Raw genomic sequence first — 19,571 nt, forward strand, 5'->3', positions numbered from 1 at the left:
TGCACCAAGTTTGCAGAGAATCAACAGTGGGAACATTACATTCTTTCATTAGAAAGAGTTTATCACAGTTCCTGACAAAGACACGCAAGCACTGATTTGAAAAGCAGCTCCAAACAAAGGAGACCAAATTCTGACTGTTGGGGGAAGAGCGATTATCTGAGGCAGACCATTCCTTCCCTGTCCCAGTCTTAATTGTAAAAGTCTCTTAAACGGGAAAGCCAATATGCTTATGAATTCACAGGTAGGGTGAGAGAGTCTCACTGCTCACAGTCCAGTGCACTAATGGACAACAGTAATTATAAGATGGGCTCAGACCCTGCTCAGTCAAAAAAAGAGACAGCCCGAAGGAGGGACGGAGCAGTTCTCCATTCAACGAGACACATGGGATGAGGAGCAGAGGGCGAGTCTGTCATTTGAAAATGAAGCCCTGGTTATAATCACCTCTGAGTTTACCCTACATCTTTGAAGTCAGGAGACCCAGGGCAGTACATCTGCAGGGCAGCACGGCCTCAGCTGCACCGGCAGGTTTGTTGGGAAGGAAGCCAGGGGTGCCCCCGCTCAGCCCCTGCTCACCCGCCCCAGGGTAACTCCTGTTCCCCAGCAGCGCTGCGGGCTCTCGGCTCTGTGCTTTCTGGGTGATTTCTTATCTTGCTACCTGCTAGCATTTGCAGAAGAAACTTAACTCACTCAGAAAAAGTCTCATTTTGAATAAACCGTTAACAAACCCCGCACAGAAAAACATCATCGGAAAGAACAAAAAAAAAAATCAAAAAACTATATATATTCCAAATAAAAATTAGGCTCTGAATACATCTCTCTCTAGGCAATTATATGGGTAAATTAGGTACTGAACAAATGAAATAGTTACTGTAAGTCTGTTTTTGCAATATAATTTTTCCAGAAAGAGTAAATTACTTTGAATATTTATCATAATCTGTTATCTACAGAAAAATGTGAAAACTAAGTAAATTTATGGAAATGCATTTACCTAATAATATTTACCAAATTACATTGTTCCCTCTGCTGCTTGTAGCAAACTCAGTCACAGAGACTAAAGACAGGTTTGCCTTATTAATACAGGTCTCTGCCTGTGTACTTTAAATACCTTAGAGCACAGAACCATCTGTGTGTATTCTACTAATGAGCTACTTCTTAGACTGAGGAAGGCCAGCCAGCCAACACCGATTACTCAGATCGACTGCCTAATTTTCAAGCAATTAATGAGCTCCTCTCTCACTCTACATAGAAGCTTCCTCTGGTTAGTTCCCTTGGCATATTGTGGTGTATCCTATTCTAAAGAAAGTTTCTCAAAGAGGAAAATAAAAAAGAGGAATATGACACAGCCCAGAAAAATTCCTGAAAGCAGAGCCCAAACCCCATATGTGGGACATAAACTTGAGTAATCTCTGCTGGGACAACCCTGAGCAAGGCTTGCACCACTGCTTCCCAAAAGAGCTAAGATGGGGAACAGTATCCTGCAAAGGGGGGTAGCCCAGCCCTCTCTCTCCCTCTAGGGTGTGTAGAGCATTCAGATACCTCTGATAACACCTTGAAGGATGGACTAGAAGAGCCAGCACCATGCTTACACAAGACCTTTGATGGTTTTATTCCCTCTCACCTCCCAGTCATCTGGAAAAATCTGACAGTGCCTATCACCAAATGCTGCACAGCTCCACAGCTGAGGATCGCCAGCCGTGGATGCTGCATGCTGAAGAATCACTGAACACTCCGCAGGATGACTGACTGCTCCCATCTCGTTCCTTATCTGACTGATGTGATTTTAAAGGGTGAGCCTTAAGGGGCTATTAGATTATGCAAAAAAAATAATTCCCTCTTCTGCCACTAAAAAATATTTCTTAATAACCTAAACAAAGTTTAAGGAGATCAAAATTACCTTTTACAGCTCCCTGTTGGAAAGCACTGCAGTAAAGCATAGAATGAGTATTAAATTATCTCAGTAATTACACTGATAATGCACAACTTTCATGTGCACAATAAAACCATTAAAGGAGGTCTGATTTTTACAAGTATATTACACATCATGATTCCAGAAGGCCATCCCTATCCACAGGAATGGATGCGCTTGTCTTGCACAAACCTGAAAAACATGCCAACTCCAATCATAGCAGTGAAACTATTACAGAGGAGAGCTTTTACCCAGCAGCCCTCGGCAAGCGAAACACTTGCATCCCTTGGGGATGCTCATATTTACACACCAATAAGAGACCGAATGTAACATTTCAACATGGTTTGACATTACCGAGCCATTCTACAACCACTTTGTGGAGTTTGTATTTTTTTAAGTTCTCATGACCAAGGTACCCGGGATTTCACTGCTGGTGGGGGGTGGAAATTGTTCCAAAAGACAACAACTAATTACTATAGCACATCAAGGGTATTCCTCATTACAAAATGAAGCAAGTTGGTGACACAAGAGACTTCATGCAAGAGCATGCTGGAACACCAACTGTTCACATGGGATCTGTGTCTTTCAGAGAAAACCATCAATTACAGCTTTTTATGAAGGACGGCAAATGGAACAGTCTATTTGTAGACATTTCTAAAACAGGATTTAATAAAGATTCTATCTTCATTGGCTGAGCTTTACACTTTCCTTGTGTAAGGTCCACAACAGTTTCTGCCAGGCATCCCAGGTGGATTTAGGTTCCATCTCTCACCACGTAATAAAGTCAGAGGCATGTTTTGCAGTTGGAACAAAACCATTTGCAACAAACACTGAATGGTAAAGAGCAAATTTAATCATCCAGTCCAGATGAAAGAATCATAATGCTGTAAATAATATGATGTAAAGTCATAGTGAATAAGAATTATGTTGACCTACATCAGAAGTCAGCCAAAAAGCTTCAGCTTTCAATCTGCTCCAATAAAGCCGAGACTCCATTTTTAAGTGCAGTTTCCACTGCAGTCCCCTGAATTGCCTGAAAATACCGATGTCATTTGGAATGGAAATTTTACATCCAAAATGTCATTGGTGATACACATCCTAATTTCTCTCCTTAATTTTGATTGTTTAAAACCACACCATTATTCACCCCTTTCTGGCTTTATACAGTGGGACAAGATTTCAAGGTCACATCAAAAATAAGTAACAGATTCAAGGGCTCAAATCTATAATTATTTTCTTGGCTTGAGTTTCAAATCTGCTTCTCTCAACCACAAGTACCAGAACAAACAAGTTTCAGGAATACTTTACAATTGATTTATTTTCTCAACAAAACATATTCTGCAATAGAAGCCTGCAACTAGAGAGGAATTAACAGGTCCAGAAAGTGGTCCCCCTTCAGCCAGAGAGCAGTGCTGATGGCCACAGATCCACCTCCACCCTGGGAGCCAAGCAAGACTGCAGGATGACCTGGCTCCACTAAAGCACTCTCACTTTCTCAGTTTCAGATCTCCTCTGCAGGCAAACTGAGACATTTCACATGGGCAACTGCTTCCCAGCAGGGAATACCAGAAACAATAGGGTCCTGACCACCAATGTATTCAAAGTCTTCCAGCTTCTTCATTCAACATCCATATCAAGGACCTCAGAAGTCCTAGCATTGAGCTGCAACTCTTGAACACCCCAGAGATCCTGAGCCGGGGAATAACCCTGCCTTTGATCCACATCCCAGCAGTTTTCCATTGCTTATTAAATGTACCCATCTCAGGGAATTTACTGTTCAAAATGAAACTGTGTCACTGAAAAAGAAATTCTGACAAGCCCTGTTCTACAGAATGTGATTATATTTCTGCTAGTTTACCATTAGCTCAAAGACACTGGAATGATTATATTTCACGTTACTCTTCCCCTTCCAGGTCCACCCACATAGATGTTTTGCTGAACATGTAACACATCAAAAGCATACATGAAGTGACTCTGCCGTTGATCCAAATAACCTTAGGATCACAGAGTGCATCTAGCAAAACAAAAACATAATACTTTAATTCAAGAACAAACAATTCCTGTTGTCTTGTGAAAAATCTGATCTGCTATATGAACATAATTCTTCATAAATATTAAGTCACTTCTATCTTCAACATACCAGGCAACAGCCCTTAACTTGCAAATAATAAAAAATAAATTTTTAAAAAAAAAAAATCTATGAAACAACTTTGCACTCAAATTTTTATATGTATTTGTACAGTGGGATGAGAGGACCAGCATTTCTTTAAACAAACATGAACATTGGTTAGACTATACACTGAGGTGTCCTTGGACAAAGCTGTTTTAAGCTATTCACACATCTGATGACACAACTCCAGTTCCTGGTAATGCTGAAAATCTAAAGGCACCTACTAGGTAAGCACAGATGGAGCCCAGAGTGGCTCAGAGGCAGCTGACTGCCTGTGGAGTCACTGCAGTTGATGATCAACAAATCATAGAATCCTATGGGGTTAGAAGGGACCTCTAGAGATCATCTAGTCCAACCCCCCTGCCAAAGCAGGTCCACCCAGAGCAGGTTGCACAGGAACTTGTCCAGGCGGATTTTCAATGTCTCCAAAGAACAAGACTCCACCACCTCTCTGGGCAGCTTGTTCCAGTGCTCTACCACTCTCACAGTAAAGAAGTTCCTTCTCACATTTAGGTGGAACTTCTTATGCTCAAGTTTGTGCCCATTTCCTCCTGTCCTGGCTTTCCTTGTTTCTACCCAACGTAGTCTAACAGCATCCCTGTAATCCTTCCAAGTGGTCAGTCCCTTCTTCCACTTGGTGCTTTCCTTGTTTCTACCCGACGTAGTCTAACAGCATCCCTGTAATCCTTCCAAGTGGTCAGTCCCTTCTTCCACTTGGTATAAACTTCCTTCTTCCACTTTAGTTTTTTCAGAAGGTCCCTGCTCAACCACCAAGGTCTCCTGCTTCCCTTGCTCAATTTCTTGCTCTTGGGAATGCACTGATCCTGAGCTTGGAGAAGGCAATGTTTGAATATTGCCCAGCTCTCATGAGCCTCCTTACCTTCCAGAGCCCTAGCACATGGAATTTCACCTAGCAGTTTCTTGAAAAGGACAAAGTTAGCCCTCTTGAAATCTAAAGTTTCAGTCCTACTTGTTGTTTTGTGCGTGCTACCCACCATCCTGAACTCTATCTTTCCATGGTCACTGCTACCAAAGTTTCCCTCAACCTTGATGTCCTCCACTAGCCCCCCTTTGTTCATCAGTACTAGGTCCAGTAGTGCTCCTTTCCTTGTTGGCTCTTCCACCAGCTGAGTTAAGAAGTTATCATCAATACACTGGAGGAACCTCTTAGACTGTATATTCCTGGCTGTGTAGCCCTTCCAGCAGATATCTGGGTAATTGAAGTTCCCCACAAGAACCAAGGCCTGCAATTGCGAGGCTACTTGGAGCTGATTGTAAAAGGCCTTATCAACTTCTCCATTCTGATCAGGTGGCCTGTAATAAATGTTCTTTAGGTCAGGGGAGTAAGTATATACACTGGTTTCTATAAACTTAGCTACCCAAGAGACATGATTGGCATCTCCAAAGCTCATGGTCCCTCAGGTATTCCATATGCCATTTTACAGTCTTAAGTGTTTTTTCCTCCTGGGTCCTTAGCTATACAGTGGGAGGACAGTTTATAGCCAATACACACAGACTTGTAACATCCAAAGGCAAAAATCTCTTAGCCGAAAACTAGAGCACAAAACCTGGTATAGCACAATCTCCCTCCTCTTCCCCCTCTATTTCTAGCAGATACATCTTACTATCTTCTACTGAAAAATAACAGAGACTACAAACACTTTTACTTTTCCCTAGCACATGTATCCAAGGACTTTAAAGCACGCTCTACACACATGCTTATTTAGCCTCAAAATTTCTCTAGGAGATAGTACTGGTTTCCTCATCCTTGCCTAAGGCTCTAGCAACATAACGGAACAGAGGGAAACATTTTATTTGTGTTATTCCTCCACATCACCTTCAGTATGTTGAGCAACCTGAACATCAATTCATCTTTGGATGATTTTCTACCATGTGTAAAATGGGAATAACTACGATGCAAACATTAGAGACAAAAAGCACTTGTATTAAATATGATGGAAGCAGATATTTACTAAAAAACACCAAATAGTCTCATGAGACTTAAAAAAAAAAAAAAACCCTGCCAAGGTAACAAAGTGCAATTACAATACTGGAAGTCTAAAAAATAATGCCACCATCATGTTTCAAGGCCTCTACTACACAGCTCTAACAAATGTTTAAAGTACACTTACGGTTACTGGATGCCTAAAGAGCAGTATGTATGAGGCACAAGCAAGAGTGGCAAACAAAATATTGCACTTCAAACATTAGAAAGGAATTTGGGAACTCCAGGCTTTCCCTTTCACCCTGTTTCAGGCTTGTTCACTGAAAAGGAAGCTGAACACCTCAGGGGCTGGCCCTGATGTGTACCGCTTATCCTGATGCCTCCTGCCCAGAGGGGTTGGTAGGTCAGGTCAGCAGTCGGGATCTGATGCAGCTTCCCATTCCCCCCACTTCATTAGAGCAACAGGAATGAGACAGCCAGATACAAAAGGCTCATGCCAGGTATTGCTATTGCCTACGGTTTCTTTATAAAAACCTGTGCACAAGGCTTACAGCCGCCTGGATCAAATGATCTCCTACTTACTCGATTACTATTTGATTTTCCATCTGGGATAACGGATGCAGAAATCTCAGTAGATACCATATTTAAAGGAATACTGATCCCTCAAAGATGCAAATCAATTGCACCTGTCTTAAATTGAAGTGTCAAAATACGTTTCTCAAAAGTTAACAAAAACTGACCGGGAGTGAGTTTCCATAGGTCATATATAGCACAACAACAGAGCTACAAGTTTTATGAATCTCAAAGGTGGAGGAGGTTTAAAACAAGTCAAGCTAACAGAAATACCCTCAGGCTGCCTTCCTGCCTCAAACGAGGAACCACGCAGGGAGGGCAAGCGAGAAGGAACTGCTGGTAGAGGTTGGCAGGCACAGCAGCTTGGTTACCCTGCCTCAGAAAAGCAAAGTGCTCAAGTCAGAAGCTTAACTTTTATCTAAGTCTCTGTGTTCAGTGGCAGAGCACTGTATGTTTTCATATCAGTTTGTATTATAAGTACTAATCATGCTTCTTGTAAGAGAGAATCGATTGGATTTGAAAGGGTTAGAGATTAATAAAGTGATAAAACGTACACTCTAGAGGTGACACTGCAGCTCAGATCAATTTTGCTTTCAACTCATAGACAGGGAATCATTTCTACTTGAGCAAGTACAACAGTTCCACAACAATCTCACGCAGGTTTATATACTAACATTTGCACATACATGAACTACGCTAAAAAGAATTCCTTCCTTCTTCACAGGTCAACAACTTGAAATACTTAACTCTGCACCTACTGAAAAGGGAAACCTCTGATGTTTCCTTTATTATTTGTAAAACCAACTTCTCCAAAATTAGATGCCAAAAAATAACCCAAAATGTGTCTTAATTCTCCTTTCTGTGGCTATTTCCCATATGGATCCCAACATCTCCTACTTATCATTTTACTGCTTGCCACTTTCACAGCTACATTCATGGCAAAAACAAGTAAAGAAGTAAACAAGAAGTTTCTGATAGAAAGCATCACAACAACTAGCAATTTAAAACTGAAATGCAATTCAAACAAGCAGCAAGGTTCTGAAAACACAGTATAAAAAGTTTTTTAAATTCAGTGGACAGAGGTATGAGAATGCATATTAATATGCATACCTAATGCAATCTAAGGAGCCTTATTTATGTTCTTTCAAAAATATACAGTAGTCTGTAAAACCTACCTTAAACACGTATTCAGGTTACGAAAACTGAAGCACACCTCAGAACTGTTTGTGGTCAGAAGTTGACCCAAAGCTAAAGCATTACATCCCAGATTCCCTATAGCTCCTATAGGTCCATATTGCCCCAAGTTACCTCCCAGCCTCTGCATCACCAACAGATGTCCCAAACTGAGTAGATATTCATCTCTAGGACTAATGAACAAGCTGAGCTTGAAGACTTTGTTGTTCTGGGTTAAGTCTGCAGCTCTATTATTTATATATATTTAAACATTAGATAAGACAGACCTTCAAAAATATTTTCATGAACAAGGTGAAAAATAAAAGACGCCAGAACAACTTTCCCTGTGTCTTGGGACAGTCAGTTTCCGAGTAAGGACCCAAACCTGGGACACGCACCCTCAAAGTGAGCATACTAGAAATATGTAAATGAAGATGCCTCTTAAAATTTCTATTTAAAGAAAACAAAGCACCTTGATACATTAGTTTGTTCCATTTTAAAAGGCCCCATTTGGGAGAGGAAAGGTGTTATCCAGTTAAAGGCACAGGGCTGAAAGATTTCTCAATCATGATGGTATGCCTACTAGAGGTTCAGACATTATTAATAAGCTCTTACATGCTGCAGCTCCATGTAGAACAGATATCCAAACAGCTGACAGGATGCCCATTGCAAAAGTGGAAGATTATAGATTTTTAACTGAGGAAATGACATTTCTTTCATTCTTGGCTTACTTCCCCCTATCCCTGAAGATCCTACCTTTGTGATTTAATGCAGTTGGAACAATTTAATTGTGTTCATTTATTTTATTCAGATACATCTGTGGTTTCCCTTTTGGGAAAGGAGTCTAGCTTTAATATTTAAGTATCAGCTCAATATTTTAATTGTTTTAATTATACATGAACTCATTTTAAACAAGTGTTATAGCTAAAAAATTTGAGTGTTTAAATAAGTTCAATATTTAAACCCTGTCATGTTGAGGTCACTAAAAAAACCCCAAACCTCTAGCAGATTATTTCCTTTCTTGTTCTTCTCTATGCATCTCCCTCCCCACGAGCAAACAGACTGTCTAAATGCTGCCAGCTGTCTCCCAGATAGGTCTGTCTGGCTGCAATGCTGCTCTCTGTCTAGAGGAGAGGAAACCAAGGCTGAGACTCCCGCAACGAGGTGCACGGACTACCCGTGCCTCACAGCTTACTTGCTGGTAGCCCCCCGAGACCTGACTGAGCGCAGGAGCCTGGCTCCTTGCTTCCTGCTGATCCAAACTGAACAGATGGAGAGCAGCCGTGAACCCATGAGCAGACACAGCCGTATGCAAGAGGGACCCTACACTCCTGCACCGATGACAGCTTAGAACAACGGTGATCTCCACTTTTTTTGTTTGCTGGAGCTGTGAATAATTTAACATCTTCTGGGAAAAGTAAGAGATCAGTGTGCACTGATTAACGTTGCCAAGCTCCCATTTCCTCTAGGTCTGCACATTATTTGCAGGAAGTAAAAGGTGAAAACCTCTTTTGCATCACTCATATCATGGAAAGTGGGACAGCTCATAGCAATGCATCTTACACCAGGGCCAGAATTCAGCTCTTCAGGCAGATGCGATTGCAACCAAAAAGCAAATGGTAACAGTGAGTGCTCATCCTGCAACTCCTCTAGGGGTGCACCCCAACAGGAGCAATGGTCTTTTAAGAGTTAAGCTCCTCTAGGATATCCCACTCCTGGCACAAATCCATGAGTCACCTCTGGAGTTTACAAACACCTCCACTTCCATGTATGTCACAGCGTGATCAGGCAGCAGTACAGGAAGACTGAGCTGCATAGAAGTGAGCAAAGGCAAATCCCACACTAGAGCACTGACAACTACTAGGAAAGTGAAGGTCTCCTGAAACATCTACAGCAGACCACAACCACAGTAAGTTTTTGTATGACATTTAAAAGGCACGAAATATCAAGCCAATAGGTTTGGTGACACAGTTGGATCCAGGTGACAAAGCGGGTGAGGGATCAGAGATGCACTTGCTCCTCTGGCATATGACTGACTTTTGGGTAGTCCCAAGATAAAGAGAAGAAGGAAGGCCAGAATCCCTGAGCACATCCATCCAACACACTACAGAGGAGAAGACACAAGACTGGCGATGTAGCTTGGAGGACGTACCAGTGCCAGGTCTGAGCCAGTTAAGCCCTGTTAACCTGCAGAAAGATTACTACCAGCTCTGCCTCCAGCAGCCTCATAGAAACCTTGGGAACGTCTGCCCATGCTCCTCCACGCAAGGTTGGAATGCCCTCTGGAGCTCTAGCATGCTGAGATGGGATATTTCAGCTCAGCAAATAAATTCAGCAATAATAAATGGCATCAATTATTCACTAACGGAATTATGTCTAGTAAGTCAAACAGAATCTATAATCTGAAAAATCTTTTGCTTAAAAAAATGCAATGATTTTTAAATTGGTTTTATATTCCCTGCTATGATTATTCAAAGCACTATATACAAAGGGTTTGGGAGAATAACTCAATCAGATTAAAAGGAAATCACCTACCAGCCCAGAACCTAGCAGCTCCCACATCCTCAATTCATTTGTATAACCTCCACCTGTAAAATACCCTTTCTAGGGTATTGCTAAGGCTGCAGTACTAGCGTTAGCTGTTTGCTCAGTTTTACTTCTTAAAGCAGGCAAAAAGGATGACCTGCAGCTTTCAAAAAGGCTTCTTAATACTAAGAAATGCTCGTGAAACTTAAGTCAACATTACATTCACACAGATGCTTGAGGCAAACTGCTCTGTTCTCACCACAAACAGCAAACATTACTCTGTAGACATGACAGATTTCTTCTGGAGCATCTGGAAGTTGCTGCCTGTAATGGAGAATCTGACTAGCATAATTAAATTAGCTCACCCATTTTAATTATTTTGGCATCACATCTCAAGTGAGAAGCAGCCAAACAAATTTATCTTCCTACAAGTTTCTGTCATTTTTGCAGCATAGCAAGGTACTCTAAAAACCTATCTGTAGCCCTCACATGCATTCCTGCTTGTCTTCTCCAAATGGAAATATGGACACCTGAATCTGTAACAAAGGGCAAGTAAAGGACATGAGACAAATCCCTTTCAGTTCTGTTTTCTCTCCCCTTTAATGAGGATTGTTTCTTCAGCAAACTTTAATTCTATGCTTGCAACTGGAGCATCATTTCATCACCTTCTGTTTGACATCTTGGATCCTCCACTCCTGGCCACTCTTTAATGATTCTTGCCTGTTGTCCAGCCCCTCCGTACTGTCTGCATTTGCTGTCTGGAGTTCTCATCCTCAACTTTCTTTTCTTGGGTTTCCATTCCTTGGCTTAGAAAGAATATTTTTCAACTAGCCTATGAAGATGCCTTTCTAACCAAATCCCTGTTTTCTTTAAGGCAACTTCTATTTCACCGATCCAGCCCTTCTGGACATTCTGCCCTCCTTTTGACTGCTTCCGTTTTAGTGATGCCTTTGCATTACCTGAAGACAACACCACACCACCTCATTGCTCCACCCCAACTCCTCTTCAACTCAGATCTCTTTAGATTCTCTCTACCCCTTAAACAAGATATACTCTATTATGTGACATTACACACATGCTAGTCAATTCATAATTGCTCTTGTACTTAATACTAATCACAATTCTGGCTGTTAAGGCAATAATTCTACGTATTGCTTGGAAAAATGCCAGTCTACGTAAGTCAGCAAAGACACCAATACCCTGATTTTGCTGGTTTATTGCCCTAGTAGCCCAGATCTGTCTTTATCATCAGTGTCAGTACTTTCCGTGCACTGCTTCACACAGCTCTACATAACTGTCTGCACAATTTCCCTTCCCCTTTTAAGGATGCTCACCAGATTAGACATCCCCATACCCATAGCCAGCAAGACCAAAGACTACAACCTCCATCCAGAACACTGCTGCAGAGATCCTGCCCACAGGCTGTCATTTGGGCACCCCATCCACTGCCCCCGACAGCCTTCATCTGCAGCTAAAACAGTCTTCCTGCTTTCAGACATCCTGCTGTTTACACTGCAGTGCAGCTGCCCACAAATAACCATTAAATTACTTTCCCCTGCCCACTCTCCTTTATCAAGACAACAGTAAAAAAAAAAAAAAAAAAGGCCCTGAACTAGAGCACCAGCACACTACAGCTACCATCACCCTGTCAAGCAACATGGTCTCATTGTTTCTTCTTGCATTTGCCTGGCTGCATCCATCCGCTATCTCTGATCTTCTAATTAAGTAACAATACAAATAGTTAAAGTTCAGAAGCCTCTGGAGCATCTGTCCCTTCACAACGTATAACATTTAGTGAAGCCTCAAGCAATCAAATAACAGCCCTTCATATATAAGGACCCCTTTCCGGAAGGGAGTAAAATTATCAATTTTGCTCTGAAGTGCTGAAATCACAGAAACAGGAAATGTATTTCACACATAATGTAGTGGAACAAGGAAAAAAAAAAAAATCAATAGTTTGCTCCGCATAGCAACCTAAAAATCAGCACGTAAGACAGAATGAATACTGAAGGTGAAAACCAACTACATGATCATATATTTGCAAAGAAACTATAATTTTACTTTATGTGCATTTTTCCCCTTCATCTTATACTCAACATATACCAACTCAATCAAATCAAAAGGAAAAGAATAAGCTATTCACTAGTGGGTTATATTTAGCAATAGCCAGTCTAACATATTAAAGCATTTTCCCTACCAGTACCTGAACCTAAATTGATACTGTCAACAGCTGCCAATAACACAAGACATTCTGCAAAGTCAAAGCAAGCAGATTGAAAAAAAAAATAAATAAACTAAAATATAATTAAATGTAAGCTACCAGCTGAATGATGCTATAAACACAGGCATGTTACTTCTACAGACATGTACTTCTGATAAAGAATATGCAAAGGCCCTTCCTTGCAGCCGGGTGGCGTTGCCTGGCATCAGTGAATCAAGGCTCCTCAGCTACACAGATTATGGATCTCATAGGGGTTCTCATGCAGGTCAGTCACAGCAATTTTGAAAAAGCAGGAACACCATCACCCTTAGTAGAGTTTAGATCAAGCTCCACTGTAGCCAAACCCCAATATACATGACCGCAGTCACAGGGCAAACAGGGCCATTTATACTTTCTAGCCCAGCAGGAAGAATTCAGCCTAGCATCTGGTGGTTCCCAGAGTAGCACTTCCTAGCCTGGGATGTGACATCTAATTCTTTATAATAGACAGACCAATGACTTTTCACCTCCATCCTCAAGAAATACAGGATTAAACTTAAAACTGGCCATACACCAACTAAAGGCTGTAATTTCTGTTTGTACCTGCATTGCTAAAAGTGTTAGCTGAAGACACTGAGGACAGTAAGATTAATGCCCTCACACTTGCAGATATTTTTTTGCCACTAGTTTTGTTCTCTAAGTAGTGTAACATGCAAGTTTAAAAGCACAACAACCCCAGTTACCTGCCCACATATACAAGGCTCTGTCAGACTAACTAAAACACTAACTAAACTATCTGCAACACTGCAGATAACCTACTTGCCTGCCCAAAGTCCTTCCAAACTCACAGCTTACTTGAGAAAGGCAAATAGTCACATGAAGTCATTCCCTATGACAGGGGAGAGCAACATGGACTAAAAGTCACTTCAGGTTCTAATATAGATGAAACATCATTCAGATCAACCGTCTATCCTGGAAGGAGATGCTTTAATGCTTCTTTGAAGTGTTCTGTTACTCTTAGTGGGTTTCAAAAGCAAATGTAAACATAAAACAACTCCAGATCCCTTCCACTGCCAGACTAATCAGAGATTATCTACTCAGGAAAGCTCTTTCCAGTTAACCCTATATATGTTCACACATCTGGCTCGCATAACTTTTTGGAAGATGCCCTTCCAACATTAAAAAAAAAATCATCCAGACTTAAAAACACCACAGACCACATCCATGGTTCCTTAGCATGAGTAAAAGATTGGATTTTACAACAATGCCGAAGTCATTATTACCTTTGTGGGTTTTAAATCAGATCAACCTTTTCTTAATTTTTTATTTTTAAATAAAAGAAAACATAAGGACAATTTCAGGCAGCTTAAAGTCACATCAACAAAACATTATAGTGAGAAAATTCATCCTGTAACATCTGGTAAACAAACCATATTGGTTATGACTTTTTTTTTTTTGCAGAAGAGAACAAGAAGTGTATATGCAAAACAAAAAGCAGCCATCTAAAATGCTTGATTGCATGAGCACTAGGTCCACGTTCAAAAGTAAAAATATTGTTCTGTGACTTACCAGAATTTCTCTTTGACACGAGCTTCAAATTCATGCTGACTACAGTACAGATCACAAGAACCAAGAGAACAAGAGGCTTCATCTTTCACTTTCTGTGACAGCTGAAATGCAAACATAGTACGAAGTCTGAATCACAGCTCTTCACTACAACAAAGCAGCAGCTACAGTTAAACATTTCTCAAAGAACCATTACAGGGCAATGGCTTAATCTAGTGAGTTCTGGGTTTATTTTTATGCAGAGGTAGGAAAACATAACGGTTCAAAGTAACTGTCTATGAATAATTTATCTCTGACTATCACACAAAAGGGTTGGGGATTTTTAAATGACACTTTGAAAATATTTTGCTTAAGAAAAAACAAAACACAAAACTGAATTGTTTATTTGTAATAGGACGCGTCCAATCTGGCAGATTTTTGTATGTCATTTAAGGGGGAAACTCTGATGGTCATGATTAGATTGTCTCACACAAACAGGCCACGTACTTGAAAAAACTTCAAAAAAACTTGAAAAACTTGAAAAAACTGTTCAGGAAAAGATAAAGAGTAGGTTATTCATGCAATTTCTCTTAGTAACCTTATTTTCCCACTGGTGACCTTGTAAAAGTTCCTACAATGAATTAATTCTATTCCAGAGCTTTCTCCAGTACAATGAGGTGAACAAAATTCAGAAACCAATGAATGCAGGTCTCAAGATTCTTTTTAAGCTAAAATTAGTCTATCCTGTAAACCTTACTACCTATTTTATATTACGTACATAAAAAAAAAAGAAAGCAAAAATCCAGTTTAAAATTGTATTTTTAATTTTATATAACTACTGCAACTAATTCTGTTTTCATTTACAATTACAATTATGAGGTCATTCAAGAAAACATAGCAAGAGCAAACTGAGGGTCCTTATCTATAATTAAAAACAGGTAGAACAAATCTAAACTCAGCAATGCCCATCTCTCTCTATATAAATATCTTTCTCTCTAAACAAGAGATATGCCTAATTATAAGGTAGAGTTCTCAAATATATGCTTAGATTGTAGTCATGGGCCTTGAAGTGCCTTGATATATTTAGACTCCAGGAATTCATCTCTATATCAGATACAGACTTTAGATCAGGACCCTTAATAAAGGGGGTAGTCATCTAAATCAGTATGAAATTATTATTTCTGTCAAAAGATCTAGCAAACATTTTATAACAGTTTATTTTAAAAAGAAATACACAAAATTACCTGCATAAATAGTCAAAACGAAGGCAAACAAAACAGAATCACTCATTAAATGCTGTACCACATCCACCCCCCCTCCCAGCCTGCTCTGAGGCGCTCTCAACTTTGGGACCAGCTCTGAACATTTGCTCGACGTGATAACCCAGCAATAGGCTGCAATGTCCTGCAGTTCACTGAAAATTATTCAGTTTAATTTGAGTTTATTACATCAAATATTTTTCCCTTGTAATTATACTACCAGCCTATTGTTTTGTGAAGAAAATGTAAGGAACCATGTATAATCTTTTACACGATGGCAATTATGCTGCTATTCAATTATTTCAAAATTACCACTTAAAACTGAAGTTTTCCCCCTCTCACCTTCCGCACTGTGAGCTATAAATAGGCAGTGAATGTTTCCCCCTTGAATTCTGTGTTCCCTTGGGCACTTTATGCCTATTGATTCCCAACAGTAACAACACTAAAGGAGTTTTCAAAGAATAACATGCGCTGGAGGCTGTCTGACAGTGGTTAATGGCAGAATTAGTATTCATTCTTCCTTAACCTCTCCTTGGAGTACCAAAATCCTGAAACAAGCAAGGCCATCTTGACAAGAGAGCTTAAAAAAAAAAAAAGGTAATTGAACTAAATCTTTTGACAGATAATTGTAATGATGATGTTATGCTAGAATGATTTTCAAGTGTAGTTTTGCAAATTACTTTCTCCACTTTCCTCCCTTCAGTTATTACAGGTGAGGTATGTTAACTCCTAGGTCTTTTTTCATGTGGGTCCCTCCATCCCCACCCCAAATGAGTTATGCTGCATTAAATACACTTAAAAATTCAAAGCAAGTTCTCCCGGCCAACGTTCATGCTAGAGACAGGGGAGAATTCTTGGTTCTGTCATCATGGATAGGAGTTTTGCTCTATGAGTCCCTGACCTCACCAAGGCAGTCAGTCTCTGTACCTGCAAAAAATCAGGAAAATACAGCAGGAAAATGGCAAGAAACTACTCCACCATCCAGCCACTCACAGCCTAGCCCAGAGCCTCAGCTTGTCACATCTGACACAACCCCACTGAAGCTGGCATGAAAATACGTGTTGGACTTCAGGGTGCCATCTTCACTGTCCTAGACATCCAACCAGAAGAAGGCTGGATCAGTCACACCAGTGTGACCAGTGGGTCAGCTGGTTACTGTCCTGAGACAGCAGAAGGTATAGACAACAAGGCTGCTCAAACTGCCATGCCATAGATGATTTTTTTAAAACAATTTGACAAAGAAGGTAAGGTACACTGCAAGATCTATTTCCCTCAGAAGGCTGTCAAGCAGCCAGATGAGGGAAGCTCCTATGTGTCTGGGACAAAGTCTCTAAATTTGTTGAGAAGGAGATTTCTGGGGCTAAGCCTGCCAAGAATCCCATCATGGCTCCTTATGGGACCAGTCTCACAACTCCCTCTTCTGGGCCATTCGCTCACATATCAGGCAGTGGGATGGACTAGAGACTCGAGAAAATCCTGTGCAAGACCTACCTGGACTTCTGGAAATAAATGAGAGGGAGAGTGTCTATGATCTGATGAATAACATGAATAAAACTGTGCTAGCTTGAAGAGATATGAGATGGGGTAAACCAGTTAACATTCAATACCATTTTTCTACAATCGAGGCATTTTCCTCCAAGCAGGACATTTTCCTCCTCCAGTTTGTCATCTGACAAACTTTGCCCTCACAGGCACAGAGCAGCGTTTCCCTGAGGAGCCACCCACTCTGATGCTGCCAACTCCAAGCAGCTGTGAGTAGGGGCTCACGGCTGTAAGAACATGGTACTCTACTGGATACATCTCACAAGACAGGGACCAACTTTAGGACCACTCCCAGAAGAGTGAAGAAAATGTCTTATTGGATGAGGATACAGAAATACCAATTACAGCTATCTTGCCCAAGATCATTGAGAGGAGGGAAGAGAAACACAGAATGAAGTGCTTGTTGAGAAGGCTGAAAGAATTGCTAAACAAGTTAATCCAGCCCTTGTTATGACCTGCCAGGTTGCATTTGTATTGAGATAAGTCAAGGGAGGTTGCTACCATCAGAGGGAGAAAGGTAGGAGAAGCAAGGTGTAACAACTTTACTCTCAATCGTTCCACTGCTAATGAGGCCACCCCCTTCCCTCCTTGTACCATTTGATGCTACAGACCACAGGCAGCTTTCCCAGTCTGCTGTAAGCACCCATCAAGTACAAGGGGACCAGGCTTGCAACGCAGGACAAATTCTAATCTTCTAACAGAAACCTTGACTCCCATATGCTGCCTAGTGTCCTTCACATGTGTTTACAAACTTAGTTCTTTCTTCTGAGTCCTCAGAAAACAAGGCTCAGGAAATTGTGTCCCATTTTCTTCTTGTACTGCTTGCTGTCCTTCCAGCAGCCGCTTCAGCTCGCACAGCTTCCCAGGCTCAAAAGAATTCCAAGCGACAACGTTGGAAGAAAGCACTCAGAAACACAAAGGGAACTGGAGCATTGATACTCTGCACAAAACCCAGCACTGAGATTCCCAAGTTCCTGCTTCAAATATAGTTTAGTTTTGCTCTAATTTCTACTGCAAGCTTTGTTTACACAGTGTTCCTTTCTAAGAGAAAGCAAGAGAAGAAAAGTGATGCGTGTGTGCACTCAGGCACACGTCTGTGCGCAGACTGAGATCTGCTGACACACCGTGAGGCTCTATAGGTTCTGTTTTCTCCATAGAAGCTGTGATGCAGAAGGTGCTCATTAAAAACAGCAGCCCACCTCTTTAGTGGTTTCCAATTGTCAAGTTTTGTTGTTCAGAAACCTCAGGGAAATAAATTACAGTTTTCACCCCCCACACAAAGGATGAAATGGCAACAGTAATTCTTTCGTTGTCTTCACAACATGCTAGATGATGCCTTCTGTTCATTTCTTTTCAAACCATTTCCTCACTCCACCTTTTAAGGCTTTGAAATGTAATGTGAACTCTCTCTCAGGTCTTCTCTTCTTTTGCCATCGCACCAAAGTTTGAGCTGAAAGATTTATTACTGAAAGATTTCCAGTCTATACCACATGCTGGATGGAAGTAATCCACAATGGGCACTGGTCCCTTTCTGTTGATGTCTCAAACACAAACGAGAAATTATTTAAGATCAGAGATTCATGCTAGTTCAAATAACACATCTTCAGCTCTACTTGATATGGGTCATGCAGCGTTCTTTGCTCTGTTGCACGATAAGCATGAAAGAATATTTCATTTTGCGTAATTCACTGTGCATCTTCACATTCATAACCAGCCACTTAAGTTGTCTAAATACACAATGAACATTAATTCTACAAGGCAGTGTGCATTCAGCATTCATCTTGCTGGATTTCAGCCTCTACTGGGCTCGGGTCCTTAACTAAATTCACATCTGGCTAATTCTCCTTGTTCAGCTGAAATTCTACGAGCAATTTAAAGCTGAGGTAAGCACAGAGGGAGCCTGGCAGTGCTTGTGTTGTACGAACTGAAAGTAACCAACAACAATGAGACAACATCTAAAATGTCCGGGATTATTACTGGCTCACCAGTGTAACAGCTGCATGATAGCAATACAATGAGAAAAGACCAAGGTATTGTCCCGAGGAAGCAAAGGGAACCACAACTAAATACACAGAGCACCTGACAAGGTCACAACACCAATCTATAATGATTCCTCCAAAGGCTGCGTGTCTGGGTGCAAAAGAAAAGGAACAAACTGTAAAACTCGCAGATCTTTTGTGATGTGAAAGGGGTAAACTCAGAATCTTATCAACTATTTCAGAAGAAACAAATAGCACCACCCCCTTAGGTGTTAACACTGAGGTTTTGCTGGAAAGATTGTGGCATTTCCATTAAAAAGTTAAGTACCTTCCAAACAGCAGACACAGAAGGTATCAAGAGCAGCATCTTAAAGCTTAAGAAGGCATCTTACAGTATAACATCAAAACCAAAAATGGGTTTCAGTGGCAAGCACAAAAAAAAATACTGTGGATGGCCTCCACACAATAACTTCTCCCATTAATATTTCTGCAATGAGTAGAAGTGATTTTAGTCATGTTAAAGTAGCAATCAAACTCAAAACTATGAACAAACTGCTTGTTTGCCCTGTAGAGAGAAAACCCTGAGAGCATTAACACATGAGTATTTTCCTGCAAGAACTTTCCAACCCAATAGCTGCCTAAAATAGTGCTCATTCATGGCAAAAAAAAAAAAAAAAAAAAAGAAAATGGAAAAACATTAAACATTGGCCTCTAAAAATGCATCAGTTCAAAATCTTAAAATAAAAGAAAAAT

The 19,571-nt window shown here is 40.7% G+C and overlaps 1 protein-coding gene across 5 annotated transcripts in view; it reads right to left on the bottom strand.

Moving 5' to 3' along the window:
- Positions 1 to 19,571, bottom strand: part of IL1RAPL2 (interleukin 1 receptor accessory protein-like 2) — a 389,492-nt gene that overhangs the window by 361,628 nt on the left and 8,293 nt on the right. For all 5 annotated transcript variants that reach the window (XM_014954876.1, XM_014954878.1, XM_014954877.1 and 2 more), the window contains exon 2: positions 14,063 to 14,163. In XM_014954876.1, the coding sequence (XP_014810362.1) occupies positions 14,063 to 14,144 (82 nt within the window). In that variant the 5' untranslated portion in view covers positions 14,145 to 14,163. The remainder of the gene's footprint in view (positions 1 to 14,062; positions 14,164 to 19,571) is intronic.

This window comes from Calidris pugnax, unplaced genomic scaffold (genome assembly GCF_001431845.1).
Source record: "Calidris pugnax isolate Ruff unplaced genomic scaffold, ASM143184v1 scaffold38, whole genome shotgun sequence".
In the NCBI taxonomy this organism is placed as follows: Eukaryota; Metazoa; Chordata; class Aves; order Charadriiformes; family Scolopacidae; genus Calidris; species Calidris pugnax.